Here is a 20,286-nt window from a genome sequence, read left to right on the forward strand (position 1 = left end):
TTGCCAGCTTTATATTGTGATCGTGGCAAGAGTAAAAAAAAAAAAAAAAAAAGTAAATATAAAGAGGTAATTAGAGCTGTGAAGAAAAGTAAGCAGGATAAATGATAGAGATGACTGGGGGATGCAGGGACTATTTTGGGTCGGGTTGGCAGAGACAGCCTTTCCGAGGAAGATGGCATTTGAAGAGAGACCTGAATGGAGTGAAGATCTGAGTTATGAAGAAAGTATTCCATTACATGAGAATGACAAATACAAATGCTCTGGTGCTAGAATATTCTAGGGTGGCAGGAATGTGTGAGAGAGAGTCAAAGAGGTTAGCAGTGGTATAGGCAAGTATAGCCCACTAAACTAAGATAACATGAGGGAGCTTATTTTATATGATATGATTTTGAGCATGATTATAGCACAATTAAATTTAAAAGAGCACTCCAGAAGCTATAAGAAAAATCTACTTAGGGTACAGGAAGTAGAATGACCAACTTAGAAAACTATTGCAGTAGTCTAGGTAAGAAATGATAGTGACTTAGACTAGAGTAATAGTGTGAAAAGTTGGTCAAGTGATAGATTTTTCAGAGTAAAAACCAATGCTGATGGATTAGTTGTAAGGTGTAAGAGAATGTGAGGATTCACGGATAACTCCTAGGTCACTGGAAACAGCAACTAGGCAAATAGTATCCTATTCATAGTTGGATAAATAGGGAAATAATAAGTGTAAGAAAGATAAAGGTTCTATTTTGGAAATGTGAAATTTGGTTGCCTATTGGTTATCAATTTAAATAGACTGAGTAGGCAGTTGGATACTGGACTCTAGGGTCCTGGAGACAGATCAAGAATGGAAAAATAAATTTTAGAGTATTATCTTTAGGACAGAATAAAACACCATCAGATGAGATCATTTAGGAAGTAAGTTAAAATAAAGAAGACAAGTGATGGAAAATTATAGAAAATTATCCTTTTAAAGATGGAGGGAAAGCCACCAAATGATATTGAGAATGGGGAATAGAAAGTATAAAAAGACAGTAGATTGTGTCTTTTGGAGGCCAATTGAAGAGTAGTACAAGAAAGTGGAAATGATCAACTTTATCAAATGCTGCTGTGAGCTCAAGTATGATGAAGACTGAGAATTGACCACTTCTAGACTATTCATTGCAGAAGAAGTAATTCCAGTTTTGCTTTTTGCTTCTCCTTCAAGGGAAAACTAGGAACCATCCTCGTATCCTATTTTTCTTTCTTTTCTCATTTTATTTGACTGCTAGTCTTTCTCTTCTGAAGAAAAATAGAACCAAACACACACGCACAAGCACACACACACATGCACGCATGCTCGCACACAAGCACACACACAGTAAAAAGTCAATTAGTTTCTCATTGCCTGTAAGTTATATTTTCCACACTAATTTGTCAACCAAAGTGAAATAAAAGAGGTTTATTTTAGGCCAACAAGTTGATTTGTGGCCTGTGTTACTCAAATCTGTTGTTGTTAACTTGCTTTGTTTTGTTTTCTCACTATTTGATAATTACATTCCCAGTGTTTCATCTAAGCACTGATGGACTCTGTTTTGTTAACTGATAAGATATGGACTGCAAAATCACAGTGAGGAACTGTGTTCAACTTTTTCCACAGGTAATGTTGTTTGAGAAGAGGTTGCAAAGTCAGGGAAATACTGTTGTCAGTCTGCTTTCTGGGCCAATCTCAGTGACTCCAAAAATGTCCATATTGAATAAAATGAACCCAGGCTTCACTTCAGAAATCATACCGGAAAGACTGGAGAAAGAAGAAACACATAAACAGCACAGAAATGGGATAACAGAAAAATAACAGTAAAGATTTTTTAGGAATTCACATAAAAAATGAGGAAAAAAGAAATGTCAGGCAGAGAAAGACAAATACCATACGGTTTCACTTATATATGGAATCTAAAAACAAAACAAATAAAACAAAACCAAAACAGACTCACGGAAACAGGGACCAAAGGGATGGTAACCAGAATGGAGGCAGTGAGAGGATGGGTGAAAAGGGGAAGGAGAATATAGTCAATAATGTTGTGATGAGTTTGCACGGTTTCAGATGATTACTAGAATTAGTGGAGTGATCATATTGTAAGGTATAAAAATGTTGAATCACTATACTGAACACTTGAAACTAATATAACCAATATAAGTTTGAATACCAATTATACTTAAATAAAAATATAAATTTAAAAAGTGTAGAAAAATATGAGGAAAAAAAGAATATCTTTCCATGAAATGCGTTTTTCGTGTCTTTGGTGAAGAGCCCAAGTCAGTATAAATAAATTATAGAATGAGGACTACAACTTCCAAAAACTGTTGTCAATATTATCTCAATGTAGTCATCAAATACAGTTATTTAAACTAAGGTCTCAATAATAATATTAAACATCTTTAAAATATCGAGGACATAGTTTAAAATTCTATACAAAATAATCTTGCTTTGCTTGATACATTTATCAAAAAGAGAAAAAATAGTGAACCTCTCCATATCTATGTCCCTTGCTCCCACTATGTTCCCACCAAAGAAACTAAAAAATACGTATTTTACAAATCTTGGAACTATTAAAGTTTGGTTTGGGAGTCTCAAGCTTCACCTTTTTTATAATAACTCCTCTACATTACAAGACTCCTTCATTCCCAGATACTGGTTACTCTCTTGAGTATTTTCTCCTATTTAAAAAGAAAGATCATGTTTTAAAAATGATGCCCTGATTTACCCTCCAAGGTGATAGACTGAGCATGTACACAGAGTTATCTCCATTCTTTCCTTAGATATCATTAAAATAAAAAAAAAATAAATTTAAAAACTTATGTAACATAAGATAGTTAAAAATAAGAGGTATGCCCAAGCAAGAAACTTGACCAAATTTTTGGATGATGAAAAGCAAGTGTAGGATTTTAATTGATATAAGTGGGTGAAAAAGACTACAGCATACATGGAAGGCATTAAGCAAAAACAGAGATTAATTTATCCACTGAAACCACTCCCCCCAAATAAAAGTCTTGAGACTTGAAACCTCAGGTATGAGAGACAGCAGGAGTGAGACCTGGGTTGAAAAACAGTAGTATTAGTTGAAAGTGGCTCTCATCAGTCTACCTCTACACCAGCTACATCACACTCCCTCAATAGAAATCGAACAGTATGAGGAAACTTGAGATAAGCTAGTGTGATCACTAGAACCCCAGAACAAAGATTTTTCAGTACTTATATATGGTGTTCACGTAATACATGACCAGTTTCCTGTTCTCACTAAAAGAGGGCCTACCTGTTGCTAAAGCTTCATTCACTGTTAGAACTCCCAATCTACTTTTTCTGATCTCATTCTTAAATCTGAGTAGGTAACCAATTATTTTAATTCAAGTAGAACTTAAAGCTATAAAAGAAACTTCAAGATAAACAGCAAATGAAAAATGGAGGAAAAAGATAATTTAAGAATAAGAAAATTTAATTTTTTAAAACACCCTCAAATTTGTACCCTAAAATATTCATGGAGAAATGATCCATTAAACAAAAATAGGATAACCTGAAAAAAGGAATTATCAAGGAATTTCCAAGAAGAAGCTCACGGAAATTAAAAAGGCAATTTTTCAAATAAGATTCATTTTAAAAGTTTAGAAGATAAAGTTTAGGCAATCTCCTAGAAAGAATAAAGAAAGAACAACAACAAAAAAGAACAATAAAAAACATAATTATTAACTGAGAAAACATAATATCTGCCAATTAGGAGATCCAGGGAGAACTAGAAATTAAAAGGAAAAAAAAAAAGTCAAAAAAATAAGAGCAGAGTATTTTCCAAAGTGAAAACACAACTCTTTAGACTAAAAGATTCATGCTATTACATAACAATAAATAAAAATATACATCCTAACAAAATGTCACAGTAAATAAAAGGTACTAAAAACTGTTGGAAAGAAAAAATATTGGTCACCATCAACAACAAAAAATTAAATCAACATCAAATTTCTCATAGATGCTAGAAAATGATGAATTTAATGGATTTGAAATATAAAGAAAATGATTTCCAACTTAGAATTTTATTTGCAGCCAAACTGTTAATCAAGTGCGTGTGTGGGGTGGGGGGTGGGGTGGGTAGGGGGCGGGGGGTAAAATGGAACATTATTACACATGCATATGTTTTAAACATTTTTATCCCAAGAAGTTCATATCCTCTGTATCCCCCTGCCCTTCCTTTTTTTTTTTCGGGAAGTTCCTTGACGTGGTTCTGGAGCAAAACAAGGGGATAAACCAAGAAGAACAATACAGAAAATAATGATTCCAGTCTTGGAAAGTCATAAATGGACATCCAAAAATATCAGCTGAACCAATCAATCTAGATGAAAGCAGGAGGACAGAGAACAAGGAAGCAGATATCAAGGAAAAAGGGGATTCTGGAGATTTGATTTACTCTTGAGAATTTATGGAAATAGTAAGGCAAATAACATGAGGAAAAAAACAAAGGCAATCGGAAAGCACAAAGCTACATAGAAAGGAAATAAGGAGTACCCTATTTAGACTATTCGGAAAACAATATATACATATTTTAATGTAAACACCAATTATTGATTTTCAAATTTTAGTATTAAACAATTGGTAAAGCAAATAGCTATGTGTGTATACATGTATACCTACACACACATACACATGTATATTTATAGTAAACATGGAGATGATGGAAATTGGCAGTTGGGAGTGAGAGAAGAGAGATGCCATCTCATCTGACAAGGCAAGTGTCAAGAGATACTATTTATAGTTAATAGAATAGGAAAAGATGTGTAAGTAAACTAAAATTTAAACGTATATATTGGAGGAACTTAAAAGACATATATAACTATATTGTGAGGTGAAGGAGGGGATTAGGAGAGGATGTCAGGAAGGCAATACAAAAACCAAGCAAATCTTCATTTCCAAGTTAATGTTATTTAAAGCTGATAAGTCATAAGTAGCATTATAATTAAATTTTTTATACATATTATACAAGTAAATACTAGAAGAGTATTAAAATAAAAACTTAAAAGATTTTAAAGTGGTTCCTCCTGAATAAAAGGCCTGGGCACTGTGCTTTAGAAGGCTGCTTTAGAAGGCTGCTTTCATTACTCTCCTGTATTCTTAGCCATGTGGCATGTGCTATATCAATAAAAAATAAAATAGATATGCCTATCAATCTATCTTATCTCTATCTAGAGACAGACTTATCTGGATAGAGAAATGATATGCATAACTGAAATTCTGTCCTTAAATAATTACATGGAGATGTATTTTTTTAAATGCTAAAAGGATTTAAAAGTGGCTCCCTCTGAGTAAAAGGACAGACAGAGCTGCAGTTAGCATCACTGCTCTTTTAGGAGAGGTCACCTGTCTTCTCACCTATCTTTCTGCTTCCAGAAAGTGCAAGAGAGACAGGAAAGTCATCCATAAAGCTACTTCTTTGTATTTCCATATTTTCTCCTCTAACAATCTATCTGAATGTCAAGAACTTTATTCTGTCCAGTTGTGGCATATTTTATTTCATATGGCAAAATATTAGTCCGAGCTCAAGGAGTTAATGCACTTCCTTCTCAGGTTGAAATGTTACCTTAATTGCCCGTGTTTATTCTTGGCATTTCCAGTTTCCTAAATATACAAGGTTACTTTCCAATCTCTTTGTGCTCATGTATGTGTGTGGGGTCTTGTTGAGATGGGTAAAATGTTTCAACTTACCACACTCAGAGAAAGAAATCATAAAACAGCAGGTCAGGCAGGTACTGTTATTTCACCTTTAACGTTACTATGTTTTCAATATTGTATTTCAATAGATTTCATTCTGCATAATAATTTATCAAGAATTATCAAAACTCTTAATGAGCTCAGAGAACTTTGGCTCCAATAAAATGAAACCTTTGTCACAAATTGGTTGAGCCCTTGACTGCAACCTAGTCATTCAATTGTACATAAGTCAAATTGTATTTTTACTTTGTAGAAATAAGTTCCCAGTGAAAGAAAACTCATTTTAAAACTTTGGGTCATTAAACCTTAAATGGTAGAATATCAGTGAAATAAAAATGAACTGGGCCAAGACTGAGAAACTTGGAAGCCAGCCATTGTTCCACAAGTAACAACTTATGTTGACATTGGAGAAATCTAACCTTACTTGTTTTCAGTTTACAAATGTCAAAATGAGAGATAGGTCTAAATAAAAGCTTTCTAAAAATCTCTTGTAATTCTAAAGTCATGAATTTGGAACACTGAATTTTCAGTTTTCAGTGGCTGCTGCCATGTAGATTATATATTTTTTCCCTAGAAATTCTTTTTGCTGTTAAAATTAATTAAATTGTCTATCATCAGAAATACATAAGAACAAGTTTTGTTCTAATGACTTAGGCAAACTTTTAGCATGGTGTGCTCACTACATGCCAGCAATGATCCCATTTAATCCTCGGATTAACCTGTTGTGGTTTAAATATTATAATTCCCGTTTAATAGATAAGAATAATGAAACTCAGAGGAATTAAGCTATTTTCCCAAGATCACACAGCAGATAAAATGTGAAGATGCAGAGACTGAACTTGGGTATGCCTAATTCCAGAAAACCTGCTCTCCATCCATTTAATACAATTGAAATTGTATTTCATATAGTTAAATATAATCATATATCATCTAAAGAACCAAGCTCTTTCCTACATCCTGTGGAATATACACTGGCCAACTAACAACACACAGGAACAGAAATTTGTCCTTTGTGCTATCCTTAGCTCCAAACAGAATCAGCTGCCCCAAACTATTACTAGACCTACATATGCTTTATTTATTAATCAGAAACACACAGTGACAGGAAGTTATTAAATACCAATTCTTAGCCCCCAAGAGAACATAATGAATAATAATAGTTGGACAAGTTTATCAGAAGGGGGACTGCAACAAATTTGTGGAATCCCTTATGAAAATTCAAACACTGAACTTCCAGTATGGGAATCATGACCAATATGTACTTGACAAGACAATATTTTTAAATTTGCCCTTAAAAATATCTTAAATATATTTCATAGCAAAACATGTTTTTGAACCGGCACTATTAAATGTTAATAAGAACATTTAGTTCTACTAAGTATTGTTTAAAAAAGTAAGAAATTTAAAATTAGGACATAATTCCACCATACACACCCAAAGCTATAGAAACCCTGTCCCATTCAAGATAAAAGGCAACTTGAGTCTCTAGGAACATTCAGTTTGTTGCCATAATGGATGACTAGAGGTCATATTCATTTACTTTAAAAGGTTTTGGTAACAGTGAATCAGGTCAAGATGAACCATTGTTTTAGGATCATTACTGGAAATATAAACCACCTAAGTATCAGTATTAGAAATAGATTGAATTAACGTAAAAGAGATTACTCAGGAAATTAAAATGGGCACAGCAGTATAAACAATAGAGTAAAAAATAAAAGTTATCCTCAAAAAAATCTAGGAAGATATTTTTCTATGAAATATTTATAAATTTCACCTTATATTTTATGAGCATTAAAATTTAGCTAGATACAGTAAGTAGGAATGTAAAAGTGTTCTATAATTTTAAGTAATAAATATTTAAAGGAAAACATTACCAAATAATAGAAAAAAAAAGACTGAAACTTCTTGGTGTTCCTAAAATTAAGTCTCATAAAGAAATGAACAAATGTTCTTGAGAAAAGGTGAGATGTTACTGTTATTATGACACCATTTTACTTGTAGAATGAAATAATTTATGAAATTGCAAAGAATAACAAAAACTTTCTTAAATCTTTGAACCATGAGTCATGTGAGTAAACCTGAAAGACAACTATAACTCTATCAAGTATTCATTCATAAGGAAGTAATGTAGATTGAGCTTTTAATTCAATCAGGCAGTTTTAGAGCTACGGTTGCTTTTTAAAGAGTGACAGTTCATAAAGAATTGAGCCTGAGTTATTAAATAAAATTGGCTAATTTGCTAATTCTTATAGCATTTTTCTCTTCAAATAAATATAGAGTAAAATCTCCCACCACTCTTTTCATGTGGAGTTGAAAAAAGATAGAATTAACAGGTCAAAATAAATTTTAAATAACCTCGTCATTAGAATATGTGAATGGTGAATATGCATACACGCAAATACACACTTGTTCATATATTTTGAAAATTGATTCACGTGTACTTCGAATGAAATAAAGATGTCTAAATTAGCCTCTATTTAAAGAAATCTCGGTAAAAGAATAAGAAAAATGTCGGGGAACATAACAAGGGTGAAAATTTGTCCACTTTCTTACCTTATCAATATAACCCATCTAGCAGATCTGTCTAACCCAACTAATTGCATGCCTCTACCAATACTTAGACCAAGTTAGTGTCTTATGTATTTAAAATTGAAACAAAAATTTTAAAGGTGGTCATAACTGTGGACCAGAAGCATTGAAGTTCACACTTCTATCAATAAAGGAACTGGAATGCATTGTTTTCTAAGGTCCAAAGCAACAACAGTACAACACATCAAAGAATATGCAAACGGTGAACAAAGTAAATTGGTATGTTTATTTCTATGTCATCTTAAGGCTCCATATTTAAGAAAGAAACAAGAAGTAGATCAAAATTTAAATATATCACATAAGTATTTCCAGATATCAAAGAAAATTAATCTATGGCGAATTCTTATGTGAGCATTTGATTATGTATGCATTGACAAAAATACATTTTACAATAAATTTGTTATAAATTTGATTTGCCTTTCACTAAAGCAGGTTTGACTTTTACTCTTCTTCCTCCTTGTCCTATGCTGCCAAGGAAAAGGAGGAAGTAGAAAGAAGAAAAAAAGAGAAAACATTCTAAAAAAGATATGGTAAGGATTTATGTGAGAAAAAACAGGATCTGTTCTACATTTTTCTATTTCTACACATGCCACTACATCAGTGTTTCCCATAACTGTTTGAACAATCTCTCAACAGACGATTTTAAATATATTGTGACTTTTATAACTATTAAGTGCTTGTAAGACTGCCCCAAATTAACAATTTATACAATATGCTTTAGAACTATGCTTTTAGTTAGTGAATATACTAGAAGCTGTGAAAATGAATTCCTTTCAGATTGTCAATCTTGCTCAGTACTTATTTTTTTACCTTAAACATTCCCTACTTTCCAAATTCTTTTTTTAAAAATAATAGCTTGATGGGTTTTGACTCTGTCAGTAACATTTATCTGTACTAAAACTAGAAAGAAGACAAACACAGATATAATGTCTCAAAATCTCTATTGATGTTTTCCTCAAATTACCATCAGTGTGACATTATTTCCTTTAGGGCCAGCAGGGTTGGTTGGTTGTTTTTCACCCTGCAAACTAGTGGAGGCCAGGAGCTTAACATTTCGATCAAATAGACATGCTAAACTTTTAAATTTCTCTTACTCAGCAAAATTTCTATTAAGAGTCAGAAAATTTTGCTTCTGATCCTAGTTCTACCTATAACTAGTTGTATAATCTTGGGCAAGTCATTAAACATGGCTTCAGCTCTCCGGAACATAGTTTCTCTAGTCTATCATTTTTAGGGCAGGTAATTTTTAATGCACTTTATTTTTTAAATGCTCTGACATAAATTATAATGCTCTATGATCTGGAGCAAGAATCCATTCATTTCAACATTTTGTCATTATGAGTGAGCTTAAAATCCACATTATATATGTAGTGGTCATAATTGTGGAATAATTCCAAAAAAGTTCTGAAGGTGTTGGTTAAATTTAAATGGTCAAAAACCAAGCTTATTGGGCCTTCTTCATGTTTATAATATGGGTTTATATATAGTTTTGAAATTATGTTTAGCAAAAGACCCTCTCAGTCTCATAAAAATTATAAAAATTTAAAACCATTGGTACCCTCATCAAATTACAGTAAAACCAAGTGATTTTGCAAAAAGCCATTTCACTGATTATAGAATTGTATCTTATTTACAATGAGAGACTGCCAAAACATTTTTTTAACTTAGGTTTTTAATAATTAAAAACATTTGAAATGTAGATAAGCAGAACTGTCAACTAAAACTATATTCAAAGTTAGCATACTTGGACTGAACATGGAAATCCAATGAACAGTTTAAACCACTGAAGTGAACTACCACACTCCAGATCTGAACAGATGGATCATATCACATTAGAAATGTGCTGCTCATAATTACAGTTAAAGAAGGCAAAGACTCCTGGATGGATCATCTCACTGATGTTTCTCTGTCTCACTGAAGCTGCGACCAGCTCACTAAAATCTCAGGTGGAACAAGAATGAGTAAACCTTGATTGGGCTATATAATCCAGGGCAAAGTAATTAAGTGAACCTGACCCAATTAGATAAACTTTGTTGGCAAAAAATTCTAAACATGATTAGCCCACAAATAAAATAATTTTGACATGTTTGCCTCTGTCATTTATGATATTTACATTCAATAAAATATGTTGGATTCTCAAAATATAACTTCAAGAGAATGATGGATTCTTCCCCAGATAATCTGACTGCGAATCTAACATTTGCTTCCAGATGGAGAATGTTACATAGGGTTGGATGCATAGCTCCATGAATTAGATTCCTTTTCTTGCTAGTCATAGCAAGTATGTCTTGAACACTTACTATGTGCCTTGACACTACACTAAAGCTCTCCATCTATGACCTCATGAAATGCTCATAAATGCTCTATGAAATAAGTGCTTTCAGAAAGGGAATTTTCAGGAAGGGATACAAATTTTGTCAAAGAAGTTCATGCTGCTAGCATGTGATATCCCTGGAAAACTACTTTTTCCTTTTGTTACCAATACAGCTGCTTTCTTCCTTCTTTGTTGATGCTCTTCAACATTGCAAATTTCCACAAAGGAAAAATATGGAGGTTAGAAAGCCTCCCATCTTGGTTTCTTCCAGCAACACTAAGGGTGAAATTCTACTTGAACACCAAGTCATTACGTTCCCTAACTTCCACCTTTATCACACATGGCTCTTGAGCACACAGTAAAACGTTCTCTCTGCCACTGTTTGCTAGCTGAAACCCTGCTGTACCTTTCTGCTTTGGTCCCCCTGCAACTCCCCCATTAAGAACACTTACAGGCACATTTTAAACATTAAAAAAAATAGAGAAAATGAAACATTTCTAATAAATTTCCCTTCAATATAGGATGAAAATTACTGTCAGCTTGCTTAGACTGGAGCTCCCTGACTCAGGAGGGCCTATGGCAGAGAGCCACAGGAGGCAACGTGTCATGAATTAAATTGAAAGCAATTTTTACTTTAGAGGTCATTTCAGTTGGGTCCACCTAAGACTGAGAAACAAATTATGTAATTTTTAATTGGACATAAGTATGAAATTATGATTTCTGACCTGGATCTGTTGCTGAAGCAAATTGATTTTGTGTTGTTGCTGCAGAAGCTGCTGCTGTTGTCTTGCAATCTGTGGAGAAATTGCACATAAAAATTATTTTTAAAGAGCACTGTAGTCCCAGGGGGAAATTACCAATATTCTATTTCTCAAAGTTTGATTTGATGCTGATTAAGATGATGCATATAGATGTACCTGTGTCCTTACGGTACCAGCAATTCATCGTTAAGTAGGATCAAATAAGACATTTAGTCTTCAGAAACTGTTATTACTATTATTATTATTTAGCCTAAAACGAATATAGCACATCAGTGATCCAATCAGTAAGAAATGTTGAGAGTTTTAAAAATCCTGCTTCCTGGCAATACATTAAAAAGGTTACTGTCTTTGACATTTTCGACTCTTTTCTATGAGAATATTGCATAAACAGGGAGTTGTGACCAAAAAGTTCAGCATAGCACAGAGTTTTGTAAGATGTTTTATTCCTTAGTGAAGTTTTGGTACTTTTGCTTTGTTTGGTTGTTTATTGATTGCTTGATTGATGTAAATACTGTCCTCATTTCTGCTTCCCTCAAACCTCTAAACTGCCAATTCCTCAATATACTCCATTCTGGTTTCTGCTCCCATTCTCTACTAAAATGATTCTTAATATACTCACCAATCACTTCCATTTTTTTAAATTCTGAAGTGTTTTTAGTCTTCAACTTTTAACCTTTCATCAGAATTCAACACTTAAGTGATCCCAAACTTCAGTGATCCCAAACTTACTTTGTTGGCTTCTAGGACATCACATTTTCCTAGTTTCGCTTCTACCTCTCGGTTTATTCGTTCTCAATGACCTTCAAAGGCTCTGTCTAGCCATCTACTGTTGTAGTTCTATAAGGCTTAATTCTAGACTCAATGATTTTTCTTCTGTACCTACTTCCATGTATGTGCCAAGTGATTGTAAATTTATTTTTCTAGCCTAGACCTTTGCTGTAAGCCTCAGACCCATTTATCCAATGACATTCTCAAAGGTGCTTCAAATTCAACAGTTTCAAAACTAAACTCAGGACTTAGCCCTCACTGTGGTCATCTGAACTGTTTTCCAAGCCAGGGACTAGAACGATCACTCCATAATTTACTCTGATAAGATATCCTCTTATTTAATACACAGCATGCTATGATTTTATATTTATTTATTTATTTTTGTTTTAATTAACATCTTTCTGTCTCCTAGGTAGAAATCCATAAATGCAGTGAGGTTAGGGATCATGTACATTTTGCTCATCATTTGGAAAAAGTCTGGAGCAAAAGGAGTACAGAATGAATAGTTGATGAAGAATGCTTGATTGAAAAGATGAGAAGAAAATTTTTAACAGTTGTGTCATATAAGGTAGGAAACCTGGTAAGAATGTAAAATCACACTCATAAATAAGCTCTAATTCTTATCCTCATATTATAATCATTTTCATGTTCATTAAAAAAGTATATCCCTTAACTTCAGTAACAGAAAGCTAAAAATTCAGGAAAACAATTGATACATACATAGTCCTTTACTATGAATAAAAATAAAGAAGCAAAATGAAGGGGATGAACTACGTGGCTGCACAATATACTTTTTATGTCCCTTATGGATATTGGTATAATTAAGATTATTTTAATGCTTTCTTCTACCTTAGGAATATGGTAAAAAAAAAAAAAATCTTTTTTTTTTTTTTTTTGCAGAAAGGTAGGAACACAGATGGTAGAAAAAGAAATATTGCTTTTTTCCTTAAGTCCAGTTCCTTTCCCCTACATACCAATATTTTAGCTGATAATTAAATCCTCTTATCAGCATCTTAAGAACTTATCAAGAAACTGACCACTTCGCACCCTTCCATCCTTCTTCCCATTCCAAGCTACTATTGCATCTTGCCTAGATTGTTGTAAAAGCCTCCTATTTGCTCGTTCTGCTTCTTCCCTTGCTCCCTACAGCCAATTATTAACCAGCATCTGAAAAGATCCTTTGAAATATAAGTTGTGTCTTGTCACTCATCTTTTCAAAATACTTTGTCTCACTCAGAGTAAAAGCCAGTATCTGCAAGTCCAATATGATTTGGCTTCATGTCACCTCTGACTTCTTCTCCTCCTTCTCTCTGTCCTTCGTCACACCACTCTTGGCACATTGCAGTCCTGTCTCTTGAACACATCAAGGATCTTCCTATTTCCCAAGGATGCTTCTGCCTTAGAGCCTCCATATGAAACACTTGTCTTCCCCTCCATATGAAACAGTCTTTTCCTAGATGACTCACTTTTTCACCTCCTACAAATCTCTGCTCAAATATTACCCTATCAATAAGGTCAACAAGGTCTTCTCTGAGCACTCATTTTAAAAGAGCCTATCTCTCTACTTGGTACCCTCGTCCCTGACTCTCTGCTATATTTTTCACCATAATCCTTATCAACATATAATATATTTTATCTTTTTATTTTTATTTTTTTTACTTATTTTCTATCTCTTCAAAATTAGAATTCAACACATGAAGGATTTTTGTCTGTTTTATTCTTTGTTGTAGCCCAGTAACTAGAGCAGAAACTAACATCAAATCAGTGCTCAATAAATATTTGTTGAATAGATAAAAATGAAATGAAACTCAGAGTCTGGTGGAAAGGCTGATCAGTAGATAGGTTCATTAGCATCTCTAAGGGCTATAACAAGAAGGTTAGAGTGCACAGAGTAGGGACACGCTATACTGAGTAGGGAGTGTTAGGAGGAACATCAGAAAAGGAGTTCTCAAGAGAACATAAACCTAGCCTGAATCTTAAAGAATAAATACTATGTGCCCTTCAGAGAGTTCCCTGTGCCCTGATGAAAAGATTGGTGGCCACAGGAGTGGTGACTATGCATGCCAGCGCTGCGTGGTGGAGAGGGACTTCCATGGAGGGCAGGTTGGGCTCCAGAAACCTGACCTGTAGCTACCAGGAGCTATCTTCTCTCAGGCTGTGTAGGCATCATTGCTTGGCATCTCTCCAATACAGGGAAGGGATTCTGGAAGAACACAGGATTTCTAAAGTTCCAAGGAGAGTGTCAGAGAAAGTAAAAGATTCTAGAATCCTTTGTATTTGGAGATCCAACAGAATGTGAAAGGGAAAGAGAGAAAACTTGCTCTCCATTAGTGATTGCTCAGATTTTTTTTAAGGATAATCAGACCCAAAAGGAGGGATTTGAGCCCTAAGACCCACCAAAGTAGGGATTTTCTACAAAGAAATATCACCATCTGAAGTATAGTTTCAGAGGCTCTTAGAATTTTTTAGAATTAAGATGTCTGAAGGTATTAAGAGTGAAAACACACAAGAAAAATGTGGTATTTTTCTAGACTGTCATAGACAAGTATTCTGAACTGTTTTATTATACGGGTAAAGCAAGAGGAATATGGACCACAGCCAGTAACAAGCCAAATATATCTTTAAGGAAAATGATGAGCTATTTCACTAAAAATAAAATATCATCTATCAAGCAGAAATGAACCACTTAGTAGAGTACACTGGATGAAAAGGGGTCTCCTTAAACATAATCCGAATATTTCTTTACTTCTTTCAACTCTGCTAGTTTATACTTTGAAAGCTATTTAGAAGATTTTGCAGTACTTGTGGGGACACACAAATATCCTTGACTAAATAATGGTTCTCTTCCATTTAGGATAATGAGTAGACTGAGCTCAGAACATGAGATGTTAAAGGGAGATAGCCCTGGAAAAGATGTACTCGCCCTATAACACCCTCTAGTTTCCCTTCTCATTACTACCAATTTTCTTCAAGTAACAGTTCTTATGCATTGCCACCACTTTAGCACTACATACCAATTCTTTTATATGTCAATTCTTATTGTCTCATTTCTGCTACTAAAGCTCCACAGAAGCCACAGTCTTAAAGGCCAATGATGAGAATCTAAATGACAAGCCTAGTAGCTTCTTGATTCTGGTATGTTCATTTTCCTCATTCAGCTATATATAGTATCTCCAAAGGATCTGCCCTTAGTTCCTTTCCAGTTTCTCAAGGTATCACCACTACTCTAATTGAAGGCTTATAAATCTGCCATTCCTCTGCATGAAACACTGTGCCCAGATATTAATATGGCTATTTCTTGTGTGTCATTTAGATCTGAGCTTAATTGCCAGATCCAACTACTCAATCTAAGAACCACTTCTTTGCCATACCAATAACTATTTATAAAATTACTCTTCTTACATTTTTTCAATTTACTTATCTCTATTTGAAATTATTTTGTTAATTTCTTTTTCTTTGTCTTTCTGGTTAACTGAGGTAGCCTCAGCAGTTAGCACGATGCCTGGCACATAAGCAGCACAATTACTATTTGTTGATCAAATGAATAAAACTAATTTACTCCAGTGGTTTAAAGTACCATTTCTATGTAGATAATATAAGACATTTAGCTCACCCCTCTCTTTCAAACTGTTGATTGACATTTCTACCTGTGTCTAGGTCCTTTCAGACGACAACCTGACAACAGCTTTAATTCAACATAATAAAGCCACTTTCTTTTCTAATGCTAGCCTTTCCCTGACTTGCCTTACTAGTCAGGTTCAAGACTTTCTTTCTCCCTTTTGCCCACTCAAAAAGTTCAAGTAACCATAATTCTTTGGTGAAATCTCTGCGTTAGTCAAGGCTTTTATTCCTTTCTTTTTTTTTTTTTTTCCATGTTCATTACTGCGTCTACTTTAGATTCTTGTTCTTTCTTATTTAAATTATTATGGTATCCTCCTATCTAATATTCTTGCCCTATAATTGAAATTTTACTGTAGTAGATGAATCCTACCTATTCTTCAAAGCTTATACCGAAAATCTGTTTAATGAAATCTTTTAAAATGTTCCTGACTGGAAATATTCTCTGGATTCTCTATGGTTATTTTTGGTATTTCTCTCATGAACTCTTGGCATTTCACCTTGATTATAATTACTTTCACATTACGAACCACTAAAGTAGCCGGTAACCTCCTTCAGGTCAGAGTTTTTTGTCTGCTTTGTTTTGCCTTTTTATTTATTTACGTGGGGGCAGGGAGGAGACGATTTAATTACCTTTGTATGCCTACAAAGGTGACAAAAATAGCAGGGAAAACAAAGCCTAAGGAATCTGACTGTGTCTCTAGTTTGTACTCACCTGTTCTTGTTGCTGCTTGGCCAGCTCCATTTGCTGGCGCTGTTTCTCAATCTGAGATGCAGCCAGTTTCTTCTGTTCGTCATGTGCCGCCAATAACTGCTCTCGCAGACTGGTCAGCTGATTGATCATACCCATGAGCTGCCTCTCCTTTTCAGCTAGGCTTTCGGGAGTCCCTGAAAATAATATGACAATAAAACATACAAGAAAGGAGAAATGAGAAGACAGTGATTTTTCAATGACAATGATTCTGTCGTACATAGGACTATTCCAAATATAAGATTCAACACTCAAACATATACTTACCTTCTTTTAGATTTGTGATGGTTATTTACCCATTACTAAACATCAGAATGAATGAATATTTTTATTGTTTTTTAATTTGTGACAAGTAATAATATATATAGTTTTTTTCTCTTTTATTTTACAAGTAATTCCAAAACTGTAGGTTTAGCTACTACTATTATTAATGTTCTATGCTGGGGCCTGATAGAAATAAAAAGAACCTAAGTAGTTTTTTTTTAAATCAAAATAAAGAAGCAAGACAAAAACATGAAAATTTAATAACCATAATTATTAAGAAATCAAGGTATTACTATCAGTGATATTCTTTAAAAAGAATCTTAATCTTCTGACAAGGTCCTTGCAATATGTGAGGTCAACCAAGGGTTGTCTCATCTAAATAATAATAATAATAAAAATAAAATAAATGCAATAAAATAAATACCACGATCAAGATTTGAAAACATGCCAGTGAACAGTCTGAGTCAGGTTAAAAATACTAATTTGATAAACCGGAAATGTGAGCAGTTCACTGAAAAAGAAACATTTTCACTTTTAATTGTTCTCTTAAAATTCACCAGATAGACAAGATCCCTATGATAAAGTACTAGCAGTAGAAGAGAACATACTTTTTAAATACAATATTCATTTGAAACATAAGACACTGACCACTATTTTAATAATGCATTTGCCACCTGTATATGTAATTAGATAGAAGATTCTGTTATAACTCTGTCACCCTCTGCATTCCACTGCATTTCTCCCTACCAATTTATGCCGAAGAAGCGTGTGCTTGCTTTTTTTGGAAGTAGTAGCTCTAGTTGGTAGCTTATAATTTATCTGTGCCCATTTGGAATGAAAATAAAGTTTCTAATGTAATTTAGAAAATTGGCCAGAGAGCAAACATCCAGAAAAGAAATTCTGAGTCAATATAAAGCAAGCATCATGGCTTATATTCCTTATTCCCAGAATCTAGCCTTATTCAGGGCAGGTGTTCAATAGATATTTGGATTTCATCTAAAAGAAGGATATTTACTCTAAGCATAATAAGTATATGACTACTGTAATTAGAATCTTAATATTAAATAATCTAAATACCGGGAATATTTTTTAAATGAAAATATTCAAATTAGTGTAAAATGTGCATCTTCATACTCTGTCAGTAGAGGAGTAAATTACTACCACAATTCTAGGATACACACTAGGAAGAGTTATACGTATTCTGTCTTGTAATCCTCATAATCTTCAAGGGGGCAATGTCATTTCTAAAAATCTAGCCCAAGAAAACTATCAGAAATGAAGATAAGTATTAATAAGTGTTTTAAATGAAATATTAGAAAAACTTAAATATCGAATGGGAATGGTCAAATAATTATGGAATATCCATATGCTAGATCATTTTGCATCTGTGATAAAAGTACGTAAGGATATTTAATGATATGGAAACTTGTTCATCACATAAAGCTAGGTAGAAAAGCTGGATAGAAATGAAACTTCTGTATAAACACCTCAATGCATGCACGTGGAAGAAAATTTATGAATACATTAATAGTGGCTATTTCTAGGTGATAGATTGTAGGTCATTCTAATATTTTTTCATATTTTTATATTTAGAAAATTTTCTACAATGACTACTATTATTTACATACTCAGAAAAATGTATTTCATGTAAATATGTGGAAGAATAATTTAAAAGCTTAAGGTGGCATTATGCATTTTAATAACGGATATAATACCAATATGTAAAGAAATATACTTATTATACTTATTTGATGATAAGTATAAACAAATATCATTTTGGCAACAATATATGAAAGATTAACAAAACCTTTCTGTCTCAGTAATATAGATGTAAATAAGATTTATTTGAAATTTAAAGCAAATCTAATTTCAGAGTTCATATGCAATTCAAAATTTTTGAACCTTTAGCCTGTCACCCTTCATCTTGACCTTCTCATGTGACTTCTCAAACACACCTCAATTCTGTTTCAACTCCTACTTAGTTAACCTTTTCTTCTCAATCGTCTTTACTGGTTCTTCTTCTTCTGCCCACTCAGAAATGCTCAAAATCTTCCCAGTCTACCTTTCTTTTGGCCTTGAGCTAACTAATATGATTCATTTCTCAAACTTTGTATTTCAACAATTCTGAGACCATTATTTGGGGTCTTTTAAACTCTCTGAGTCTTACAATGGACACTGTCTCAGAGTCAATGAAATATTAAGGTATATACCAACCCTAAGCTTGTCTTCTAGCCCTACCAACTTATTTATGGATGTAGGATAAATATCTCTAAGTGTAGATATGAAATTTTAAAATTTCATATGTATAAGGTGGAACTCTATATTTTGCTCCAATTTTTAAAGCATTATCACTCAATCAATTTTCTAAGCTAGAAATATTAACGTCATTCTCAATTCTCTTCTCAGCCAGCCATCCTTATTATCCACAAATAAAAATTTTTCCTCAAAATAGATTTTTTGTTTTTCTTTAATTAATTTATTTTTTTAATATTATTATCTTCACATGAGTAAATAACCAGTAATTATAGAAGTGTATAGAATGAAAGATCCCCTCTCAACACTGTCCTTCAAAAGAAACCACCATTATTATTTTCTTGGGTAGCCTATACTTGTTAATAAAGATTTAAGCATATACCAAGGCTACTGTAGCAAAGTACCACAGATTGAGTGGCTTAAACAATAGAAATTTAAATTTACTGGCTAAAAGTCCAAGACCAGGTGTCACTGGAGTTGGTTCCTTCTGAGGGCTGTAAGGAAAAAATATGTTCCAGAAAAATATGTTCCAGGAAAAACACCTTTTTCCTTAGCTTGCAAATTGCCCACTTTCATCTGTGTCTTCACATCATCTCTTTTTGTACATGTCTGTGTCCAAATTTCCTCCTCTTATGAGGACACCACTCAGATTAGGGCCAACCATAATGACTCCATTTAAACTTAATTACCTCCAGAGAGATCCTATCTCCAAGTACAGTCACATTCTATGGTACTAGGGGGGAGACTTTCAACACACAAATGTTTGGAAAGACATAATTCAACCCATAAAAATTTATTTTACATAAGTGATAATATAACAAACACTGCTGTATATAGTACTTAGAGTACTTGTTCCAACTTTCCTCCTCTATCTCTACTGTCATTCTTCATCTTCTTTTTCATGAATTGTTGTAACAATTTTTAATAGAACTTCCTGTCATTAATTTTTCCCTCTACAGACCTATTCTCTAAAAAGGTACTCAAATTATTTTCCTAGAAAACAAATTTAGTCTTCCTCTGTTGAAACACCTTCACTGTTTTCAGAATAAAATGTCAATTAATTCTTAAGAATGAATGAAGTCCTTCAAAATATAACCTAATCTTCCTACTTTTTTGTGTATCCCAAATTCTAGCTACACTGAATTTTCTACTACCCTTCCAAAATGCTACCCTTCATAAGTGCTAACTACATAAATATTCATTCTTCATGTTCCAGCTCCTGTGTCTTGTTTTTTACAATTCTTTTCCTTAT

The 20,286-nt window shown here is 33.4% G+C and overlaps 1 protein-coding gene across 4 annotated transcripts in view; it reads right to left on the minus strand.

Annotated features, from left to right (window-relative positions):
- The window catches only part of SOX5 (SRY-box 5), a 674,508-nt gene that overhangs the window by 178,665 nt on the left and 475,557 nt on the right, over positions 1-20,286 (minus strand). For all 4 annotated transcript variants that reach the window (XM_011363058.1, XM_011363057.1, XM_011363055.2 and 1 more), the window contains 2 exons: positions 16,482-16,654; positions 11,345-11,413 (listed from right to left, as the gene is read on the minus strand). In XM_011363058.1, coding sequence (XP_011361360.1) covers positions 11,345-11,413; positions 16,482-16,654 — 242 coding nt within the window. The remainder of the gene's footprint in view (positions 1-11,344; positions 11,414-16,481; positions 16,655-20,286) is intronic.

The sequence above is a fragment of the Pteropus vampyrus genome, unplaced genomic scaffold (genome assembly GCF_000151845.1).
Source record: "Pteropus vampyrus isolate Shadow unplaced genomic scaffold, Pvam_2.0 Scaffold82, whole genome shotgun sequence".
In the NCBI taxonomy this organism is placed as follows: Eukaryota; Metazoa; Chordata; class Mammalia; order Chiroptera; family Pteropodidae; genus Pteropus; species Pteropus vampyrus.